This window comes from Mobula hypostoma, chromosome 18 (genome assembly GCF_963921235.1).
Source record: "Mobula hypostoma chromosome 18, sMobHyp1.1, whole genome shotgun sequence".
Taxonomy (NCBI): domain Eukaryota; kingdom Metazoa; phylum Chordata; class Chondrichthyes; order Myliobatiformes; family Myliobatidae; genus Mobula; species Mobula hypostoma.
In genome coordinates, this window is record NC_086114.1 from 70,040,019 (window position 1) to 70,062,470 (window position 22,452).

The 22,452-nt window shown below is 43.2% G+C and overlaps 1 protein-coding gene across 1 annotated transcript in view; it reads right to left on the minus strand.

Moving 5' to 3' along the window:
- Positions 1-22,216, minus strand: part of LOC134358136 (transient receptor potential cation channel subfamily M member 1-like) — a 245,739-nt gene extending 223,523 nt beyond the window's left edge. Inside the window, exons 1-3 of the mRNA XM_063070122.1 lie at positions 22,169-22,216; positions 21,433-21,512; positions 21,155-21,347 (exon numbers count right to left, since the gene is read on the minus strand). Of these exons, the coding sequence (XP_062926192.1) occupies positions 21,155-21,347; positions 21,433-21,512; positions 22,169-22,216 (321 nt within the window). The remainder of the gene's footprint in view (positions 1-21,154; positions 21,348-21,432; positions 21,513-22,168) is intronic.
- Between the last annotated feature and the right edge of the window lie 236 nt (positions 22,217-22,452).

The window sequence follows — 22,452 nt, forward strand, 5'->3', positions numbered from 1 at the left end:
CTGATGAGACCATGTTTGTACTATATTGATAGGGACCTGATGAGAGCATATTTGGACTATACCTAGAGACCAGATGAGATGACGTTTGGATTATACGGATAGGAACATGATGAGACCACGTACATAGAGATCATGTACATAGAGACCTCATGAGACCACGTTTGGACTATGTACATAGGGACCTGATGAGATTACGTTTGAACTATATAGATAGCGTCATGATGAAACCATGCTTGGACTATATATGTAGAGACCTGATGAGGCCACTTTTGGACTATATAGGTAGGCACCTGATGAGACCACGTTTGGACGATGTAAATAGAGACCAGATGAGAGAACGTTTGGACTATATAGATAGGGACCTGATAAGACCACGTTTTGGACTATGTACATTGAGACCTGATGAGACCACGTTTCGACTATATTTATAGGCACCTGATGAGACCACATTTGGGCCATGTAAATAGACACCTGATGAGACCACGTTTGGACTATATACATACGGACCTGATGAGACCATGTTTGGACTATATACATAGAGACCAGATGACACCACGTTTGGACTATATAGATTGCGACCTGATGAGACCACGTTTGGACTATATTTATAGGGACCTGATGAGACCACGTTTGGGTCATGTAAATAGACACCTGATGAGACCACGTTTGGACTATATAGATACGGACCTGATGAGACCATGTTTGGACTATATACATAGAGACCAGATGACACCACGTTTGGACTATATAGATTGCGACCTGATGAGACCACGTTTGGACTATATTTATAGGGACCTGATGAGACCACATTTGGACCATGTAAATAGACACCTGATGAGACCACGTTTGGACTATATACATACGGACCTGATGAGACCATGTTTGGACTATATACATAGAGACCAGATGACACCACGTTTGGACTATATAGATTTCGACCTGATGAGACCACGTTTGGACTATATTTATAGGGACCTGATGAGACCACGTTTGGGCCATGTAAATAGACACCTGATGAGACCACGTTTGGACTATATACATACGGACCTGATGAGACCATGTTTGGACTATATACATAGAGACCAGATGACACCACGTTTGGACTATATAGATTGCGACCTGATGAGACCACGTTTGGACTATATTTATAGGGACCTCATGAGACGACATTTGGACTATGTACATAGAGACCTGATGAGACCACGTTTGGACTGTATAGATATGGACCTGATGAGACCACGTTTGGACTATGTACATAGAGTCCTGATGAGACCACGTTTGGACTATATAGATAGGGACCTGATGAGACCACATTTGGTCGATGTACACAGAGAGCTGATGAGACCACGTTTGGACTATATAGATAGGGACTTGATGAGACCACGTTTGGACTATATACATAGGGACTTGATGGGACCATGTTTGGACTATATAGATTGGAACCTGATGAGACCATGTTTGTACTATATTGATAGGGACCTGATGAGAGCATATTTGGACTATACCTAGAGACCAGATGGGATGACGTTTGGATTATATGGATAGGGACATGCTGAGACCACGTTTTGGACTATATTAATAGGGACCTGATGAGACCACGTTTGGACTATATAGATAGGGACCTGATGAGACCACATTTGGACTATATAAATAGGGATCGGATGAGACCACGTTTTGGACTATATTGATAGGGACCTGATGAGACCACGTTTGGTTTATATAGATAGGGACCTGATGAGACCACGTTTGGACTATGTACATAGGGACCTGATGAGATTACGTTTGAACTATATAGATAGCGTCATGATGAAACCATGCTTGGACTATATATGTAGAGACCTGATGAGGCCACTTTTGGACTATATAGGTAGGCACCTGATGAGACCACGTTTGGACGATGTAAATAGAGACCAGATGAGAGAACGTTTGGACTATATAGATAGGGACCTGATAAGACCACGTTTTGGACTATGTACATTGAGACCTGATGAGACCACGTTTCGACTATATTTATAGGCACCTGATGAGACCACATTTGGGCCATGTAAATAGACACCTGATGAGACCACGTTTGGACTATATACATACGGACCTGATGAGACCATGTTTGGACTATATACATAGAGACCAGATGACACCACGCTTGGACTATATAGATTGCGACCTGATGAGACCACGTTTGGACTATATTTATAGGGACCTGATGAGACCACGTTTGGGTCATGTAAATAGACACCTGATGAGACCACGTTTGGACTATATACATACGGACCTGATGAGACCATGTTTGGACTATATACATAGAGACCAGATGACACCACGTTTGGACTATATAGATTGCGACCTGATGAGACCACGTTTGGACTATATTTATAGGGACCTGATGAGACCACATTTGGACCATGTAAATAGACACCTGATGAGACCACGTTTGGACTATATACATACGGACCTGATGAGACCATGTTTGGACTATATACATAGAGACCAGATGACACCACGTTTGGACTATATAGATTTCGACCTGATGAGACCACGTTTGGACTATATTTATAGGGACCTGATGAGACCACGTTTGGGCCATGTAAATAGACACCTGATGAGACCACGTTTGGACTATATACATACGGACCTGATGAGACCATGTTTGGACTATATACATAGAGACCAGATGACACCACGTTTGGACTATATAGATTTCGACCTGATGAGACCACGTTTGGACTATATTTATAGGGACCTGATGAGACCACGTTTGGGCCATGTAAATAGACACCTGATGAGACCACGTTTGGACTATATACATACGGACCTGATGAGACCATGTTTGGACTATATACATAGAGACCAGATGACACCACGTTTGGACTATATAGATTGCGACCTGATGAGACCACGTTTGGACTATATTTATAGGGACCTCATGAGACGACATTTGGACTATGTACATAGAGACCTGATGAGACCACGTTTGGACTGTATAGATATGGACCTGATGAGTCCACGTTTGGACTATGTACATAGAGTCCTGATGAGACCACGTTTGGACTATATAGATAGGGACCTGATGAGACCACGTTTGGACGATGTACACAGAGAGCTGATGAGACCACGTTTGGACTATATAGATAGGGACTTGATGAGACCACGTTTGGACTATATACATAGGGACTTGATGGGACCATGTTTGGACTATATAGATTGGAACCTGATGAGACCATGTTTGTACTATATTGATAGGGACCTGATGAGAGCATATTTGGACTATACCTAGAGACCAGATGGGATGACGTTTGGATTATATGGATAGGGACATGCTGAGACCACGTTTTGGACTATATTAATAGGGACCTGATGAGACCACGTTTGGACTATATAGATAGGGACCTGATGAGACCACATTTGGACTATATAAATAGGGATCGGATGAGACCACGTTTTGGACTATATTGATAGGGACCTGATGAGACCACGTTTGGTTTATATAGATAGGGACCTGATGAGACCACGTTTGGACTATGTACATAGGGACCTGATGAGATTACGTTTGAACTATATAGATAGCGTCATGATGAAACCATGCTTGGACTATATATGTAGAGACCTGATGAGGCCACTTTTGGACTATATAGGTAGGCACCTGATGAGACCACGTTTGGACGATGTAAATAGAGACCAGATGAGAGAACGTTTGGACTATATAGATAGGGACCTGATAAGACCACGTTTTGGACTATGTACATTGAGACCTGATGAGACCACGTTTTGACTATATTTATAGGCACCTGATGAGACCACATTTGGGCCATGTAAATAGACACCTGATGAGACCACGTTTGGACTATATACATACGGACCTGATGAGACCATGTTTGGACTATATACATAGAGACCAGATGACACCACGTTTGGACTATATAGATTGCGACCTGATGAGACCACGTTTGGACTATATTTATAGGGACCTGATGAGACCACGTTTGGGTCATGTAAATAGACACCTGATGAGACCACGTTTGGACTATATACATACGGACCTGATGAGACCATGTTTGGACTATATACATAGAGACCAGATGACACCACGTTTGGACTATATAGATTGCGACCTGATGAGACCACGTTTGGACTATATTTATAGGGACCTGATGAGACCACATTTGGACCATGTAAATAGACACCTGATGAGACCACGTTTGGACTATATACATACGGACCTGATGAGACCATGTTTGGACTATATACATAGAGACCAGATGACACCACGTTTGGACTATATAGATTTCGACCTGATGAGACCACGTTTGGACTATATTTATAGGGACCTGATGAGACCACGTTTGGGCCATGTAAATAGACACCTGATGAGACCACGTTTGGACTATATACATACGGACCTGATGAGACCATGTTTGGACTATATACATAGAGACCAGATGACACCACGTTTGGACTATATAGATTGCGACCTGATGAGACCACGTTTGGACTATATTTATAGGGACCTCATGAGACGACATTTGGACTATGTACATAGAGACCTGATGAGACCACGTTTGGACTGTATAGATATGGACCTGATGAGTCCACGTTTGGACTATGTACATAGAGTCCTGATGAGACCACGTTTGGACTATATAGATAGGGACCTGATGAGACCACATTTGGTCGATGTACACAGAGAGCTGATGAGACCACGTTTGGACTATATAGATAGGGACTTGATGAGACCACGTTTGGACTATATACATAGGGACTTGATGGGACCATGTTTGGACTATATAGATTGGAACCTGATGAGACCATGTTTGTACTATATTGATAGGGACCTGATGAGAGCATATTTGGACTATACCTAGAGACCAGATGGGATGACGTTTGGATTATATGGATAGGGACATGCTGAGACCACGTTTTGGACTATATTAATAGGGACCTGATGAGACCACGTTTGGACTATATAGATAGGGACCTGATGAGACCACATTTGGACTATATAAATAGGGATCGGATGAGACCACGTTTTGGACTATATTGATAGGGACCTGATGAGACCACGTTTGGTTTATATAGATAGGGACCTGATGAGACCATGTTTGGACTATGTACATAGAGACCTGATGAGACTACTTTTGAACTATATAGACAGAGACCTGATGATACCACGTTTGGACTATGTAGATAGGGACCTGATGAGACTACGTTAGGACTATATAGATAGGGGCCAGATGAGACCACGTTTGGACTATATAAATAGCAAACTGATGAGACCACATTTGGATTATATTGATAGGGACCTGGTGAGACCACGTTTGGACTATGTACATAGAGACCAGATGGGACCACATTTGGACTATATAGATAGGGACCTGATGAGACCACATTTGGACTATATAGATAGGGACCTGATGAGTCCACATTTGGACTATGTACATAGAGACCTGATGAGACCACGTTTGGACTATATAGATATGGACGTGATGAGTCCACGTTTGGACTATGTACATAGAGTCCTGATGAGACCACGTTTGGACTATATAGATAGGGACCTGATGAGACCACATTTGGTCGATGTACACAGATAGCTGATGAGACCACGTTTGGACGATATAGATATGGACCTGATAAGTCCACGTTTGGACTATGTACATAGAGTCCTGATGAGACCACGTTTGGACTATATAGATAGGGACCTGATGAGACCACATTTGGTCGATGTACACAGAGAGCTGATGAGACCACGTTTGGACTATATAGATAGGGATCTGATGAGACCACGTTTGGACTATGTACATAGAGACCTGATGAGACCACGTTTGGACTATATACATAGGGAGCTGATGTTACCATGTTTGGACTATATAGATTGGAACCTGATGAGATCATGTTTGTACTATATTGATAGGGACCTGATGAGAGCATATTTGGACTATACCTAGAGACCAGATGAGATGACGTTTGGATTATACGGATAGGAACATGATGAGACCACGTACATAGAGATCATGTACATAGAGACCTGATGAGACCACGTTTGGACTATGTACATAGGGACCTGATGAGATTACGTTTGAACTATATAGATAGCGTCATGATGAAACCATGCTTGGACTATATATGTAGAGACCTGATGAGGCCACTTTTGGACAATATAGGTAGGCACCTGATGAGACCACGTTTGGACGATGTAAATAGAGACCAGATGAGAGAACGTTTGGACTATATAGATAGGGACCTGATAAGACCACGTTTTGGACTATGTACATTGAGACCTGATGAGACCACGTTTCGACTATATTTATAGGCACCTGATGAGACCACGTTTGGGTCATGTAAATAGACACCTGATGAGACCACGTTTGGACTATATACATACGGACCTGATGAGACCATGTTTGGACTATATACATAGAGACCAGATGACACCACGTTTGGACTATATAGATTGCGACCTGATGAGACCACGTTTGGACTATATTTATAGGGACCTGATGAGACCACATTTGGACCATGTAAATAGACACCTGATGAGACCACGTTTGGACTATATACATACGGACCTGATGAGACCATGTTTGGACTATATACATAGAGACCAGATGACACCACGTTTGGACTATATAGATTTCGACCTGATGAGACCACGTTTGGACTATATTTATAGGGACCTGATGAGACCACGTTTGGGCCATGTAAATAGACACCTGATGAGACCACGTTTGGACTATATACATACGGACCTGATGAGACCATGTTTGGACTATATACATAGAGACCAGATGACACCACGTTTGGACTATATAGATTGCGACCTGATGAGACCACGTTTGGACTATATTTATAGGGACCTGATGAGACCACGTTTGGGCCATGTAAATAGACAACTGATGAGACCACGTTTGGACTATATACATAGGGACCTGATGGGACCACGTTTGGACTATATAGATAGGGACCTGATGAAACTACGTTTCGACTATACATGTAGAGACCTGATGAGGCCACATTTGGACTATATAGATAGGGACCTGATGAGAACATATTTGGAGTATATGGATTGGAACCTGATGAGAACACGTTTGGACTATATAGATAGGGACCTGATGAGACCACGTTTGGACTATGTACATAGAGACCTGATGAGACCACGTTTGGACTATATAGATTGGGACCTGATGGGACCACGTTTGTACTATATAGATAGGGACCTGATGAGACCACGTTTGGACTATGTACATAGAGACCTGATGAGACCACGTTTGGATTATATATATAGGAACCTGATGGGACCACGTTTGTACTATATAGATAGGGAACTGACGAGACTACGTTTGGACTATATAAATAGGGACCTGATGAGACTACGTTTGGACCATGTACATAGAGACCAGATGAGACCACATTTGGACTATACAGATAGGAACCTGATGAGACCATGTTTGTACTATATTGACCTGATTAGAGCATATTTGGACTATACCTGGAGACCAGTTGAGACGACGTTTGGATTATATGCATAGGGACATGATGAGACCACATACATAGAGATCATGTACATAGAGATCATGTACATCGAGACCTGATGAGACCACATTTGGACGATGTACATAGGGACCTGATGAGATTACGTTTGAACTATATAGATAGCGTTCTGATGAAACCATGCTTGGACTATATATGTAAAGACCTGATGAGGACACATTTGGACTATATAGGTAGGCACCTGATGAGACCACGTTTGGACTATGTACATAGAGACCAGATGAGAGAACGTTTGGACTATATAGATAGGGACCTGAAAAGACCACGTTTTGGACTATATAGATAGGGACCTGATGAGACCACGTTTGGACTATATTTATAGGGACCTCATGAGACGACATTTGGACTATGTACATAGAGACCTGATGAGACCACGTTTGGACTGTATAGATATGGACCTGATGAGTCCACGTTTGGACTATGTACATAGAGTCCTGATGAGACCACGTTTGGACTATATAGATAGGGACCTGATGAGACCACATTTGGTCGATGTACACAGAGAGCTGATGAGACCACGTTTGGACTATATAGATAGGGACCTGATGAGACCACGTTTGGACTATATACATAGGGACTTGATGGGACCATGTTTGGACTATATAGATTGGAACCTGATGAGACCATGTTTGTACTATATTGATAGGGACCTGATGAGAGCATATTTGGACTATACCTAGAGACCAGATGGGATGACGTTTGGATTATATGGATAGGGACATGCTGAGACCACGTTTTGGACTATATTAATAGGGACCTGATGAGACCACGTTTGGACTATATAGATAGGGACCTGATGAGACCACATTTGGACTATATAAATAGGGATCGGATGAGACCACGTTTTGGACTATATTGATAGGGACCTGATGAGACCACGTTTGGACTATATAGATAGGGACCTGGTGAGACCACGTTTGGACCATGTACATAGAGACCTGATGAGACCACGTTTGGACTATATAGATAGGGACCTGAGGAGACCACGTTTTGGAGTATATAGATAAGGACCTGATGAGACCACGTTTGGACTATATTCATAGGGACCTCATGAGACGACGTTTGGACTATATAGATAGGGACCTGATGAGACGACGTTTGGACTATGTACATATAGACAAGATGACACCACGTTTCGACTGAATAGATTGCGACCTGATGAGACCACGTTTGGACAATATACATAGGGATCTGATGAGACCACGTTTGGACTATATAGATCGGGACCTGATGAAACCACGTTTGGACTATATATGTACAGACCTGATGAGGCCATATTTGGACTATATAGACAGGGACCTGATGAGACCATATTTGGACCATATAGATAGGGACCTGATGAGACCACGTTTGGACTGTATAGATATGGACCTGATGAGTCCACGTTTGGACTATGTACATAGAGTCCTGATGAGACCACGTTTGGACTATATAGATAGGGACCTGATGAGACCACATTTGGTCGATGTACACAGAGAGCTGATGAGACCACGTTTGGACTATATAGATAGGGACCTGATGAGACCACGTTTGGACTATATACATAGGGACTTGATGGGACCATGTTTGGACTATATAGATAGGGACCTGATGAGACCACGTTTGGACTATATTTATAGGGACCTCATGAGACGACATTTGGACTATGTACATAGAGACCTGATGAGACCACGTTTGGACTGTATAGATATGGACCTGATGAGACCACGTTTGGACTATGTACATAGAGTCCTGATGAGACCACGTTTGGACTATATAGATAGGGACCTGATGAGACCACATTTGGTCGATGTACACAGAGAGCTGATGAGACCACGTTTGGACTATATAGATAGGGACCTGATGAGACCATGTTTGTACTATATTGATAGGGACCTGATGAGAGCATATTTGGACTATACCTAGAGACCAGATGGGATGACGTTTGGATTATATGGATAGGGACATGCTGAGACCACGTTTTGGACTATATTAATAGGGACCTGATGAGACCACGTTTGGACTATATAGATAGGGACCTGATGAGACCACATTTGGACTATATAAATAGGGATCGGATGAGACCACGTTTTGGACTATATTGATAGAGACCTGATGAGACCACGTTTGGACTATATAGATAGGGACCTGGTGAGACCACGTTTGGACCATGTACATAGAGACCTGATGAGACCACGTTTGGACTATATAGATAGGGACCTGAGGAGACCACGTTTTAGAGTATATATATAAGGACCTGATGAGACCACGTTTGGACTATATTCATAGGGACCTCATGAGACGACGTTTGGACTATATAGATAGGGACCTGATGAGACGACGTTTGGATTATGTACATATAGACAAGATGACACCACGTTTCGACTGAATAGATTGCGACCTGATGAGACCACGTTTGGACAATATACATAGGGATCTGATGAGACCACGTTTGGACTATATAGATCGGGACCTGATGAAACCACGTTTGGACTATATATGTACAGACCTGATGAGGCCACATTTGGACTATATAGACAGGGACCTGATGAGACCATATTTGGACCATATAGATAGGGAACTGATGAGACCACGTTTGGACTATATAGATAGGGATCTGATGAGACCACGTTTGGACTATGTACGTAGAGACCTGATGAGACCATGTTTGGACTATATAGATAGGGACCAAATGAGACCATGTTTGGACTATGTACATAGAGACCTGATGAGAATACATTTGAACTATATAGATAGGGACCTGATGAGACCATGTTTTGGCCATGTAAATAGACACCTGATGAGACCATGCTTGGACTATATACATAGGGACCTGATGAGACCACGTTTGGACTATATAGATAGGGACCTGATGAAACTACGTTTGGACTATACATGTAGAGACCTGATGAGGCCACATTTGGACTATATAGATAGGGACCTGATGAGACCATATATGGAGTATATAGATTGGAACCTGATGAGAACACGTTTGGACTATATAGATAGGGACCTGATGAGACCACGTTTGGACTATGTACATAGAGACCTGATGAGACCACGTTTGGACTATATAGATATGGACCTGATGAGACCACGTTTGGACCATGTACATAGAGACCTGATGAGACCACGTTTTGGACTATATAGATAGGGACCTCATGAGACGACATTTGGACTATGTACATAGAGACCTGATGAGACCACGTTTGGACTGTATAGATATGGACCTGATGAGTCCACGTTTGGACTATGTACATAGAGTCCTGATGAGACCACGTTTGGACTATATAGATAGGGACCTGATTAGACCACATTTGGTCGATGTACACAGAGAGCTGATGAGACCACGTTTGGACTATATAGATAGGGACCTGATGAGAGCACATTTGGACTATGTACATAGAGAACTGATGAGACGACGTTTGGACTACATACATAGGGACTTGATGGGACCATGTTTGGACTATATAGATTGGAACCTGATGAGACCATGTTTGTACTATATTGATAGGGACCTGATCAGAGCATATTTGGACTATACCTAGAGACCAGATGGGATGACGTTTGGATTATATGGATAGGGACATGCTGAGACCACGTTTTGGACTATATTAATAGGGACCTGATGAGACCACGTTTGGACTATATAGATAGGGACCTGATGAGACCATGTTTGGACTATATACATAGAGACCATATGACACCACGTTTGGACTATATAGATTGCGACCTGATGAGACCACGTTTGGACTATATTTGAAGAGACCTGATGAGACCACGTTTGGGCCATGTAAATAGACACCTGATGAGACCACGTTTGGACTATATACATAGGGACCTGATGGGACCACGTTTGGACTATATAGATAGGGACCTGATGAAACTACGTTTGGACTATACATGTAGAGACCTGATGAGGCCACATTTGGACTATATAGACAGGGACCCGATGAGACCATATTTGGACTGTATAGATTGGAACCTGATGAGAACACGTTTCGACTATATAGATAGGGACCTGATGAGACCACGTTTGGACTATGTACATAGAGACCTGATGAGACCACGTTTGGACTATATAGATTGGGACCTGATGGGACCACGTTTGTACTATATAGATAGGAACCTGATGAGACCACGTTTGGACTATGTACATAGAGACCTGATGAGACCACGTTTGGATGATGTACACAGACACCTGATGAGACCACGTTTGGACTATATAGATAGGGACCTGATGAGACCACGTTTGGACCATGTACATAGATACCAGATGAGACCACATTTGGACTATATAGATAGGAACCTGATGAGACCATGTTTGTACTATATTGACCTGATTAGAGCATATTTGGGCTATACCTAGAGACCAGATGAGACGGCGTTTGGATTATATGGATAGGGACATGATGAGACCACATACATAGAGATCATGTACATAGAGACCTGATGAGACCACATTTGGACGATGTACATAGGGACCTGATGAGATTACGTTTGAACTATATAGATAGGGACCTGAAAAGACCACGTTTTGGACTATATAGATAGGGACCTGATGAGACCACGTTTGGACTATATTTATAGGGACCTCATGAGACGACATTTGGACTATGTACATAGAGACCTGATGAGACCATGTTTGGACTGTATAGATATGGACCTGATGAGTCCACGTTTGGACTATGTACATAGAGTCCTGATGAGACCACGTTTGGACTATATAGATAGGGACCTGATGAGACCACGTTTGGACTATATACATAGGGACTTGATGGGACCATGTTTGGACTATATAGATTGGAACCTGATGAGACCATGTTTGTACTATATTGATAGGGACCTGATGAGAGCATATTTGGACTATACCTAGAGACCAGATGGGATGACGTTTGGATTATATGGATAGGGACATGCTGAGACCACGTTTTGGACTATATTAATAGGGAGCTGATGAGACCACGTTTGGACTATATAGATAGGGACCTGATGAGACCACATTTGGACTATATAAATAGGGATCGGATGAGACCACGTTTTGGACTATATTGATAGGGACCTGATGAGACCACGTTTGGACTATATAGATAGGGACCTGGTGAGACCACGTTTGGACCATGTACATAGAGACCTGATGAGACCACGTTTGGAATATATAGATAGGGACCTGAGGAGACCACGTTTTGGAGTATATAGATAAGGACCTGATGAGACCACGTTTGGACTATATTCATAGGGACCTCATGAGACGACGTTTGGACTATATAGATAGGGACCTGATGAGACGACGTTTGGACTATGTACATATAGACAAAATGACACCACGTTTCGACTGAATAGATTGCGACCTGATGAGACCACGTTTGGACAATATACATAGGGATCTGATGAGACCACGTTTGGACTATATAGATCGGGACCTGATGAAACCACGTTTGGACTATATATGTACAGACCTGATGAGACCACATTTGGACTATATAGACAGGGACCTGATGAGACCATATTTGGACCATATAGATAGGGAACTGATGAGACCACGTTTGGACTATATAGATAGGGATCTGATGAGACCACGTTTGGACTATGTACGTAGAGACCTGATGAGACCACGTTTGGACTATATAGATAGGGACCTGATGAGACCATGTTTGGACTATGTACATAGAGACCTGATGAGAATACATTAGAACTATATAGATAGGGACCTGATGAGACCACGTTTGGACTATATACATACGGACCTGATGAGACCATGTTTGGACTATATACATAGAGACCAGATGACACCACGTTTTGGCCATGTAAATAGACACCTGATGAGACCACGCTTGGACTATATACATAGGGACCTGATGAGACCACATTTGGTCGATGTACACAGAGAGCTGATGAGACCACGTTTGGACTATATAGATATGGACCTGATGAGTCCACGTTTGGACTATGTACATAGAGTCCTGATGAGACCACGTTTGGACTATATAGATAGGGACATGATGAGACCACATTTGGTCGATGTACACAGAGAGCTGTTGAGACCACGTTTGGACTATATAGATAGGGACCTGATGAGACCATGTTTGGACTATGTACATAGAGAACTGATGAGACGACGTTTGGACTATATACATAGGGACTTGATGGGACCATGTTTGGACTATATAGATTGGAACCTGATGAGACCATGTTTGTACTATATTGATAGGGACCTGATGAGAGCATATTTGGACTATACCTAGAGACCAGATGGGATGACGTTTGGATTATATGGATAGGGACATGCTGAGACCACGTTTTGGACTATATTAATAGGGACCTGATGAGACCACGTTTGGACTATATAGATAGGGACCTGATGAGACCACATTTGGACTATATAAATAGGGATCGGATGAGACCACGTTTTGGACTATATTGATAGGGACCCGATGAGACCACGTTTGAACTATATTCATAGGGACCTCATGAGACGACGTTTGGACTATATAGATAGGGACCTGATGAGACGACGTTTGGACTATGTACATATAGACAAGATGACCCCACGTTTCGACTGTATAGATTGCGACCTGATGAGACCACGTTTGGACAATATACATAGGGTTCTGATGAGACCACGTTTGGACTATATACATAGGGATCTGATGAGACCACGTTTGGACTATATAGATAGGGAACTGATGAGACCACATTTGGACTATATAGATAGGGAACTGATGAGACCACGTTTGGACTATATAGATAGGGATCTGATGAGACCACGTTTGGACTATGTACGTAGAGACCTGATGAGACCACGTTTGGACGACATAGATATGGACCACTTTAGACCACGTTTTGCACTATATTGATAGGGACCTGATGAGACCACGTCTGGACTATATAGATAGGGACCTGATGAGACCACATTTGGAGTATATAAATAGGGACCGGATGAGACCATGTTTTGGACTATATTGATAGGGACCTGATGAGACCACGTTTGGACTCTATAGATAGGGACCTGATGAGACCACATTTGGACTGTATAAATAGGGACATGATGAGACCATGTTTGGACTATGTACATAGAGACCTGATGAGACTACATTTGAACTATATAGATAGTGACCTGATGACACCACGTTTGGACTATATAGATAGGGACCTGATGAGACCACGTTTGGACTATGTACATAGAGACCAGATGGGACCACATTTGGACTATATAGATAGGGACCTGATGAGACCACATTTAGACTATATAAATAGGGACCTGATGAGACCACGTATGGACTATATAGATAGGGACCTGATGCAACCACGTTTGGACTATGTACATAGAGAACCGATGAGACTACGTTTGGACTGTATAGATAGGGACCTGATGATACAATGTTTGGACTATGTACATAGAGACCTGATGAGACCACGTTTGGATTATATAGATAGGGACCTGATGAGTCCACATTTGGACTATGTACATAGAGACCTGATGAGACCACGTTTGGACTATATAGATATGGACGTGATGAGTCCACGTTTGGACTATGTACATAGAGTCCTGATGCGACCACGTTTGGACTATATAGATAGGGACCTGATGAGACCACATTTGGTCGATGTACACAGAGAGCTGATGAGATCACGTTTGGACTATATAGATATGGACCAGATGAGTCCACGTTTGGACTATGTACATAGAGTCCTGATGGGACCACGTTTGGACTATATATATAGGGACCTGATGAGACCACATTTGGTCGATGCACACAGAGAGCTGATGAGACCACGTTTGGACTATATAGATAGGGACCTGATGAGAACACGTTTGGACTTTGTACATAGAGACCTGATGAGACCACGTTTGGACTATATAGATAGGGACCTGATGAGACGACGTTTGGACTATGTACATATTGACAAGATGACACCACGTTTCGACTGTATAGATTGCGACCTGATGAGACCACGTTTGGACTATATACATAGGGATCTGATGAGACCACGTTTGGACTATATAGATCGGGACCTGATGAAACCACGTTTGGACTATATAGATAGAGACCTGATGAGGCCACATTTGGACTATATAGACAGGGACCTGATGAGACCATATTTGGACTATATAGATAGGGAACTGATGAGACCACGTTTGGACTATATAGATAGGGATCTGATGAGACCACGTTTGGACTATGTACGTAGAGACCTGATGAGACCACGTTTGGACGACATAGATATGGACCTGATTAGACCACGTTTTGCACTATATTGATAGGGACCTGATGAGACCACGTCTGGACTATATAGATAGGGACCTGATGAGTCCACATTTGGACTATGTACATAGAGACCTGATGAGACCACGTTTGGACTATATAGATAGGGACCTGATGAGACCACATTTGGTCGATGTACACAGAGAGCTGATGAGACCACGTTTGGACTATATAGATATGGATGTGATGAGTCCACGTTTGGACTATGTACATAGAGTCCTGATGGGACCACGTTTGGACTATATAGATAGGGACCTGATGAGACCACATTTGGTCGATGCACACAGAGAGCTGATGAGACCACGTTTGGACTATATAGATATGGACCAGATGAGTCCACGTTTGGAATATCTACATAGAGTCCTGATGAGACCACGTTTGGACTATATAGATAGGGACCTGATGAGACCACATTTGGTCGATGCACACAGAGAGCTGATGAGACCACGTTTGGACTATATAGATAGGGACCTGATTAGACCACGTTTGGACTATGTAGATAGAGACTTGATGAGACCACGTTTGGACTATATACATAGGGACCTGGTGGTACCATGTTTGGATTATATAGATTGGAACCTGATGAGACGATGTTTGTACTATATTGATAGGGACCTGATGAGAGAATATTTGGACTATACCTAGAGACCAGATGAGACGACGTTTGGATTATATGGATAGGGACATGATGAGACCACGTACATGGAGATCATGTACATCGAGACCTGATGAGACCACGTTTGGACTATGTACATAGAGACCAGATGAGAGAACGTTTGGACTATATAGATAGGGACCTGAAAAGACCACGTTTTGGACTATATAGATAGGGACCTGATGAGACCACGTTTGGACTATATTTATAGGGACCTCATGAGACGACGTTTGGACTATGTACATGGAGACCAGATGACACCATGTTTGGACTATATAGATTGCGACCTGATGAGACCACGTTTGGACTATATTTATAGGGACCTGATGAGACCACGTTTGGGCCATGTAAATAGACACCTGATGAGACCACGTTTGGACTATATACATACGGACCTGATGAGACCATGTTTGGACTATATACATAGAGACCAGATGACACCACTTTTGGACTATATAGATTGCGACCTGATGAGACCATGATTGGACTATATTTATAGGGACCTGATGAGACCACGTTTGGGCCATGTAAATAGACACCTGATGAGACCACGTTTGGACTATATACATACGGAGCTGATGAGACCATGTTTGGACTATATACATAGAGACCAGATGACACCACGTTTGGACTATATAGATTGCGACCTGATGAGACCATGTTTGGACTATATTTATAGGGACCTGATGAGACCACGTTTGGGCCATGTAAATAGACACCTGATGAGACCACGCTTGGACTATATACATAGGGACCTGATGAGACCACGTTTGGACTATATAGATAGGGACCTGATGAAACTACGTTTGGACTATATAGATAGGGACCTGATGAGACCATATTTGGAGTATATAGATTGGAACCTGATGAGAACACGTTTGGACTATATAGATAGGGACCTGATGAGACCACGTTTGGACTATGTACATAGAGACCTGATGAGACCACGTTTGGACTATATAGATTGGGACCTGATGATACCACGTTTGGACTATATAGATATGGACCTGATGAGACCACGTTTGGACCATGTACATAGAGACCTGATGAGACCACGTTTGGATTATATATATAGGAACTTGATGGGATCACGTTTGTACTATATAGATAGGGACCTGATGAGACCACGTTTGGATGATGTATACAGACACCTGATGAGACCACGTTTGGACTATATAGATGGGGACCTGATGAGACTACGTTTGGACTACATAGATAGGGACCTGATGAGACCACGTTTGGACTATGTACATAGAGACCTGATGAGACCACGTTTGGACTATATGGATAGGGACCTGATGAGACCACGTTTGGACTACATAGTTACGGACCTGATGAGACCATGTTTGGACTATATACATAGAGACCAGATGACACCACTTTTGGACTATATAGATTGCGACCTGATGAGACCATGATTGGACTATATTTATAGGGACCTGATGAGACCACGTTTGGGCCATGTAAATAGACACCTGATGAGTCCACGTTTGGACTATATACATACGGACCTGATGAGACCACGTTTGGTCTATATAGATAGGGACCTGATGAAACTACGTTTGGACTATACATGTAGAGACCTGATGAGGCCACATTTGGACTATATAGATAGGGACCTGATGAGACCATATTTGGAGTATATAGATTGGAACCTGATGAGAACACGTTTGGACTATATAGATAGGGACCTGATGAGACCACGTTTGGACTATGTACATAGAGACCTGATGAGACCACGTTTGGACTATGTACATGGGGACCTGATGAGACCACGTTTGGACTATATACATACGGACCTGATGAGACCATGTTTGGACTATATACATAGAGACCAGATGACACCATGTTTGGACTATATAGATTGCGACCTGATGAGACCACGTTTGGACTATATTTATAGGGACCTGATGAGACCACGTTTGGGCCATGTAAATAGACACCTGATGAGACCACGTTTGGACTATATACATACGGACCTGATGAGACCATGTTTGGACTATATACATAGAGACCAGATGACACCACTTTTGGACTATATAGATTGCGACCTGATGAGACCATGTTTGGACTATATTTATAGGGACCTGATGAGACCACGTTTGGGCCATGTAAATAGACACCTGATGAGACCACGTTTGGACTATATACATACGGACCTGATGAGACCATGTTTGGACTATATACATAGAGACCAGATGACACCACGTTTGGACTATATAGATTGCGACCTGATGAGACCACGTTTGAACTATATTTATAGGGACCTGATGAGACCACGTTTGGGCCATGTAAATAGACACCTGATGAGACCACGCTTGGAATATATACATAGGGACCTGATGAGACCACGTTTGGACTATATAGATAGGGACCTGATGAAACTACGTTTGGACTATATAGATAGGGACCTGATGAGACCATATTTGGAGTATATAGATTGGAACCTGATGAGAACACGTTTGGACTATATAGATAGGGACCTGATGAGACCACGTTTGGACTATGTACATAGAGACCTGATGAGACCACGTTTGGACTATATAGATTGGGACCTGATGATACCACGTTTGGACTATATAGATATGGACCTGATGAGACCACGTTTGGACTATGTACATAGAGACCTGATGAGACCACGTTTGGATTATATATATAGGAACTTGATGGGATCACGTTTGTACTATATAGATAGGGACCTGATGAGACCACGTTTGGATGATGTATACAGACACCTGATGAGACCACGTTTGGACTATATAGATGGGGACCTGATGAGACTACGTTTGGACTACATAGATAGGGACCTGATGAGACCACGTTTGGACTATGTACATAGAGACCTGATGAGACCACGTTTGGACTATATGGATAGGGACCTGATGAGACCACGTTTGGACTACATAGTTACGGACCTGATGAGACTACGTTCGGACTATGTACATAGAGACCTGATGAGACCACTTTTGGACTATATAGATTGGGAGCTGATGAGACCACGTTTGGACTATATTGCTAGAGCTCTTACACAGTCCCACCCCTATCTCTGTCTCCGACTCCATCAACACTAATTTTCAATCGTTGAACAGCAGTTCAATGCCATATGAAACCTCTTCTCTAAGGTCGATAGCCACGGTTGGCGATGACCATAGTCAGACCTGCATTGAAGAATATAATAAGTTTACAAATGATTAGCGGGGAGACACTCTATTCTCTATCTAGAAGGGTATATAGAGGGACAGACAGTCTATTCGTCAAAGGGACAGAGGGGCAGACCACCGATACTTCAAGGGGATATATAGGGGCAGGCAGTGCATTTGTCAAGGGGATATAGAAGGGCAGTCTGTTCATTTGTCAGAGATATATAGCGGGCAGACAGCCCATTCGTCAGGGAGAAATAGAGAGGCAGAAATTGTATTCATCAAGTGGATATAGAGGCACAGACAGTTTCTTCATCAGAGAGATATGGAGGGGCAGACAGCACATTCATCAGAGAGTATAGAGTGACAGACAGTCCAGTCATCAAAGAGATACAGAGGGGCAGACAGTCCTTTCATCAGAGAGATATGGAGGGGCAGACAGTCCTTTCATCAGAGAGATATGGACGGACAGACAGTTCATTCCTTATGGAGAAATAGAGAGGCAGACAGTCGATTCATCAGGGAGTTTTAGTGGGGCAAACACTGCATTCCTCACAGGCAGATATAGGATCAGAGAGTCCATATGTCAAGAGGACCTAGAGGGGCAAACAGTCCATTTGTCAAGGGTATGTAGAGAGACAGAAAGTCCGAGCCTCAGAGTGATATGCAGGCGCAGACAGTCCATTCGTCAAGATGAAATAAAGAGACAGACAGTCCATTCATGAAAGGGGCAGACGGTCCATTCATCAAGGGAATACAGACCATAACACAAAGGAGAAGTCGGCCATTCGGCCCATCGAGTCTGCTCCGCCAGTTTATCATGAGCTGATCCATTCTCCCATTTAATCCCATTCCCCCGCCTTCTCACCATAACCTTTGATGCCCTGGCTACTCAGATACCTATCAATCTCTGCCTTAAATACACCCAATGACTTGGCCTCCACTGCCGCCCGTCGCACAAATTCCATAGAATAAGACCAAATAAGAATATGTAGGGGCAGGCAGTGCATTCGTTAGAGAATTATAGAGGGGCAGACAGTCCATTCACCAAGGAGATGCTTAGGGGAGAACAGTTCATTCGTCAGGGAGATATCGAGGGACAGACAGTCCATTCGTGAAAGGGACAGAGGGGCAGACAGTCAATTCGTCAAGGGAATATATCGGGGCAGGCAGTGCATTCGTCAAGGGGATACAGAGGGACAGACAGTTCATTCGTCAGGAAAATATCGAGGGACAGACAGTCCATTCATCAGGGAGATATTGAGGGGCAGACAGTTCATTCGTCAAGCATATATAGAGGGGCAGATAGTCCATTTATCAGAGAGATATAGCGGGGCAGACAGTCCATTCATCAAAGGGATATCAAGGGTCCGAAAGTCCATTCGTCAGGGAGATATGGAGCAGCTGACAGTCCATTAATCAGCCGGATATAGAAGGTCATACAGTCCATTCATCAAGGGCATAGAGGGGGCAGACAGTCAATTCATCTTGGAGATATGGAAGGGTTTCAGGGTATACATGCTCTGCTCCAGCATTGTAGCCTTGTACCCCTGATCTGTGACTTTTCTTACCATTGCTCTGTTCGTATAAGCACCACCCTGAAACTCCAGCACTCCAAAGGTGTCAGTGGGCCCTGTCTCTGTGTGCTTGCTGGGTGACCATTTCTCAGCCTGAACCAGAGGCCTCTCATCCTCTGCTGTCTGGTTGGATGGGGCAGGTTGAGCCTTGGGGACATGCTGATTGACCAGCTGACCACAATAGCACCTGTCAAATACCAGAGCACACACTAATTCAGAATCGCAACAGCAGCATGTGCCCACATGAAACCCTATATAATCTACGGTATTACCTCTGGGGGTCTTTGGCATTTGGGATGATGTAGATACAGTCACGCTTCTGGAAGTTTTTCTCAATCCAAGCCTTGTGACCCTGCAATTGAAAATAAATCCTGATGCCATGAATATTATGTCAGAGCAAAAGAAAGTTTAGGAATACCATCACATAGTGAAAAATCTGGGTAATCCCATTTGATATTAACCCAGGACTTGGGTCCTGCTGCAAACAAGGAATAATCTGCATTGACTCCAACATTCAGCAATAGCTTTGACCATTATCACACCTTTAACTGCACTCCATGGGATGAATACCAAACAAAAATTCACACTGAGTGAACGCTAGACCACATTTTGCACCTCACACTGATTGCTTGGAGGAAGACAGTGTTTCAAAGAGGCAGTCGGCACATTTTCCATGCCACAGTCCCAAGGAGACATTGGATTGCACATAATTAGGCACTCAGCAGGGTCCAATAAAAAATGAAGTAGGTTGAAATGGAGCGGCCATTGTCTGAGTGGACCAGATTTAAAGAGGGGAGATGTGGCTCTGGTTCATCAAGTCTACAGCAAGGAGAAGCTAAGCCACAGGTAGACCTTTTTTGAAATTATTTATTTTTTCTTTGTTTCTTCAAGCACATTTAGAGTTGTGGGAATGCCAGAGAGGATAGTGAAATGCTCCTCTTACAGGATGTCGGTAGGTAGGGAGGGTTCTAGTGCCCTTGACAACTATATCCAGCTACAGCTTCTAACAGATGGTGTTAAAGAGTTGAGGAGGAACTGGTTGAAGTTCTGGATCATTAGGGAGGCTGAAGAGTTGATAGACAGGACATACAGAGAGATAGTTACACTCAAGGTGCAGGTCACAGGTAACTGGGTGACGGTCAGGAGCAGCAGAGGCAACCAGTGCAGAATACCCCTGCGGCCGTTCCCCTTAACAACAGGTATACTGCTGGGGGAATGGCCTTGTAGAGGAAAGCCACAGTGGTCAGATCCTCACTCACCCCTTTATCTTTCCCCTTACTGGTTTTTCACCT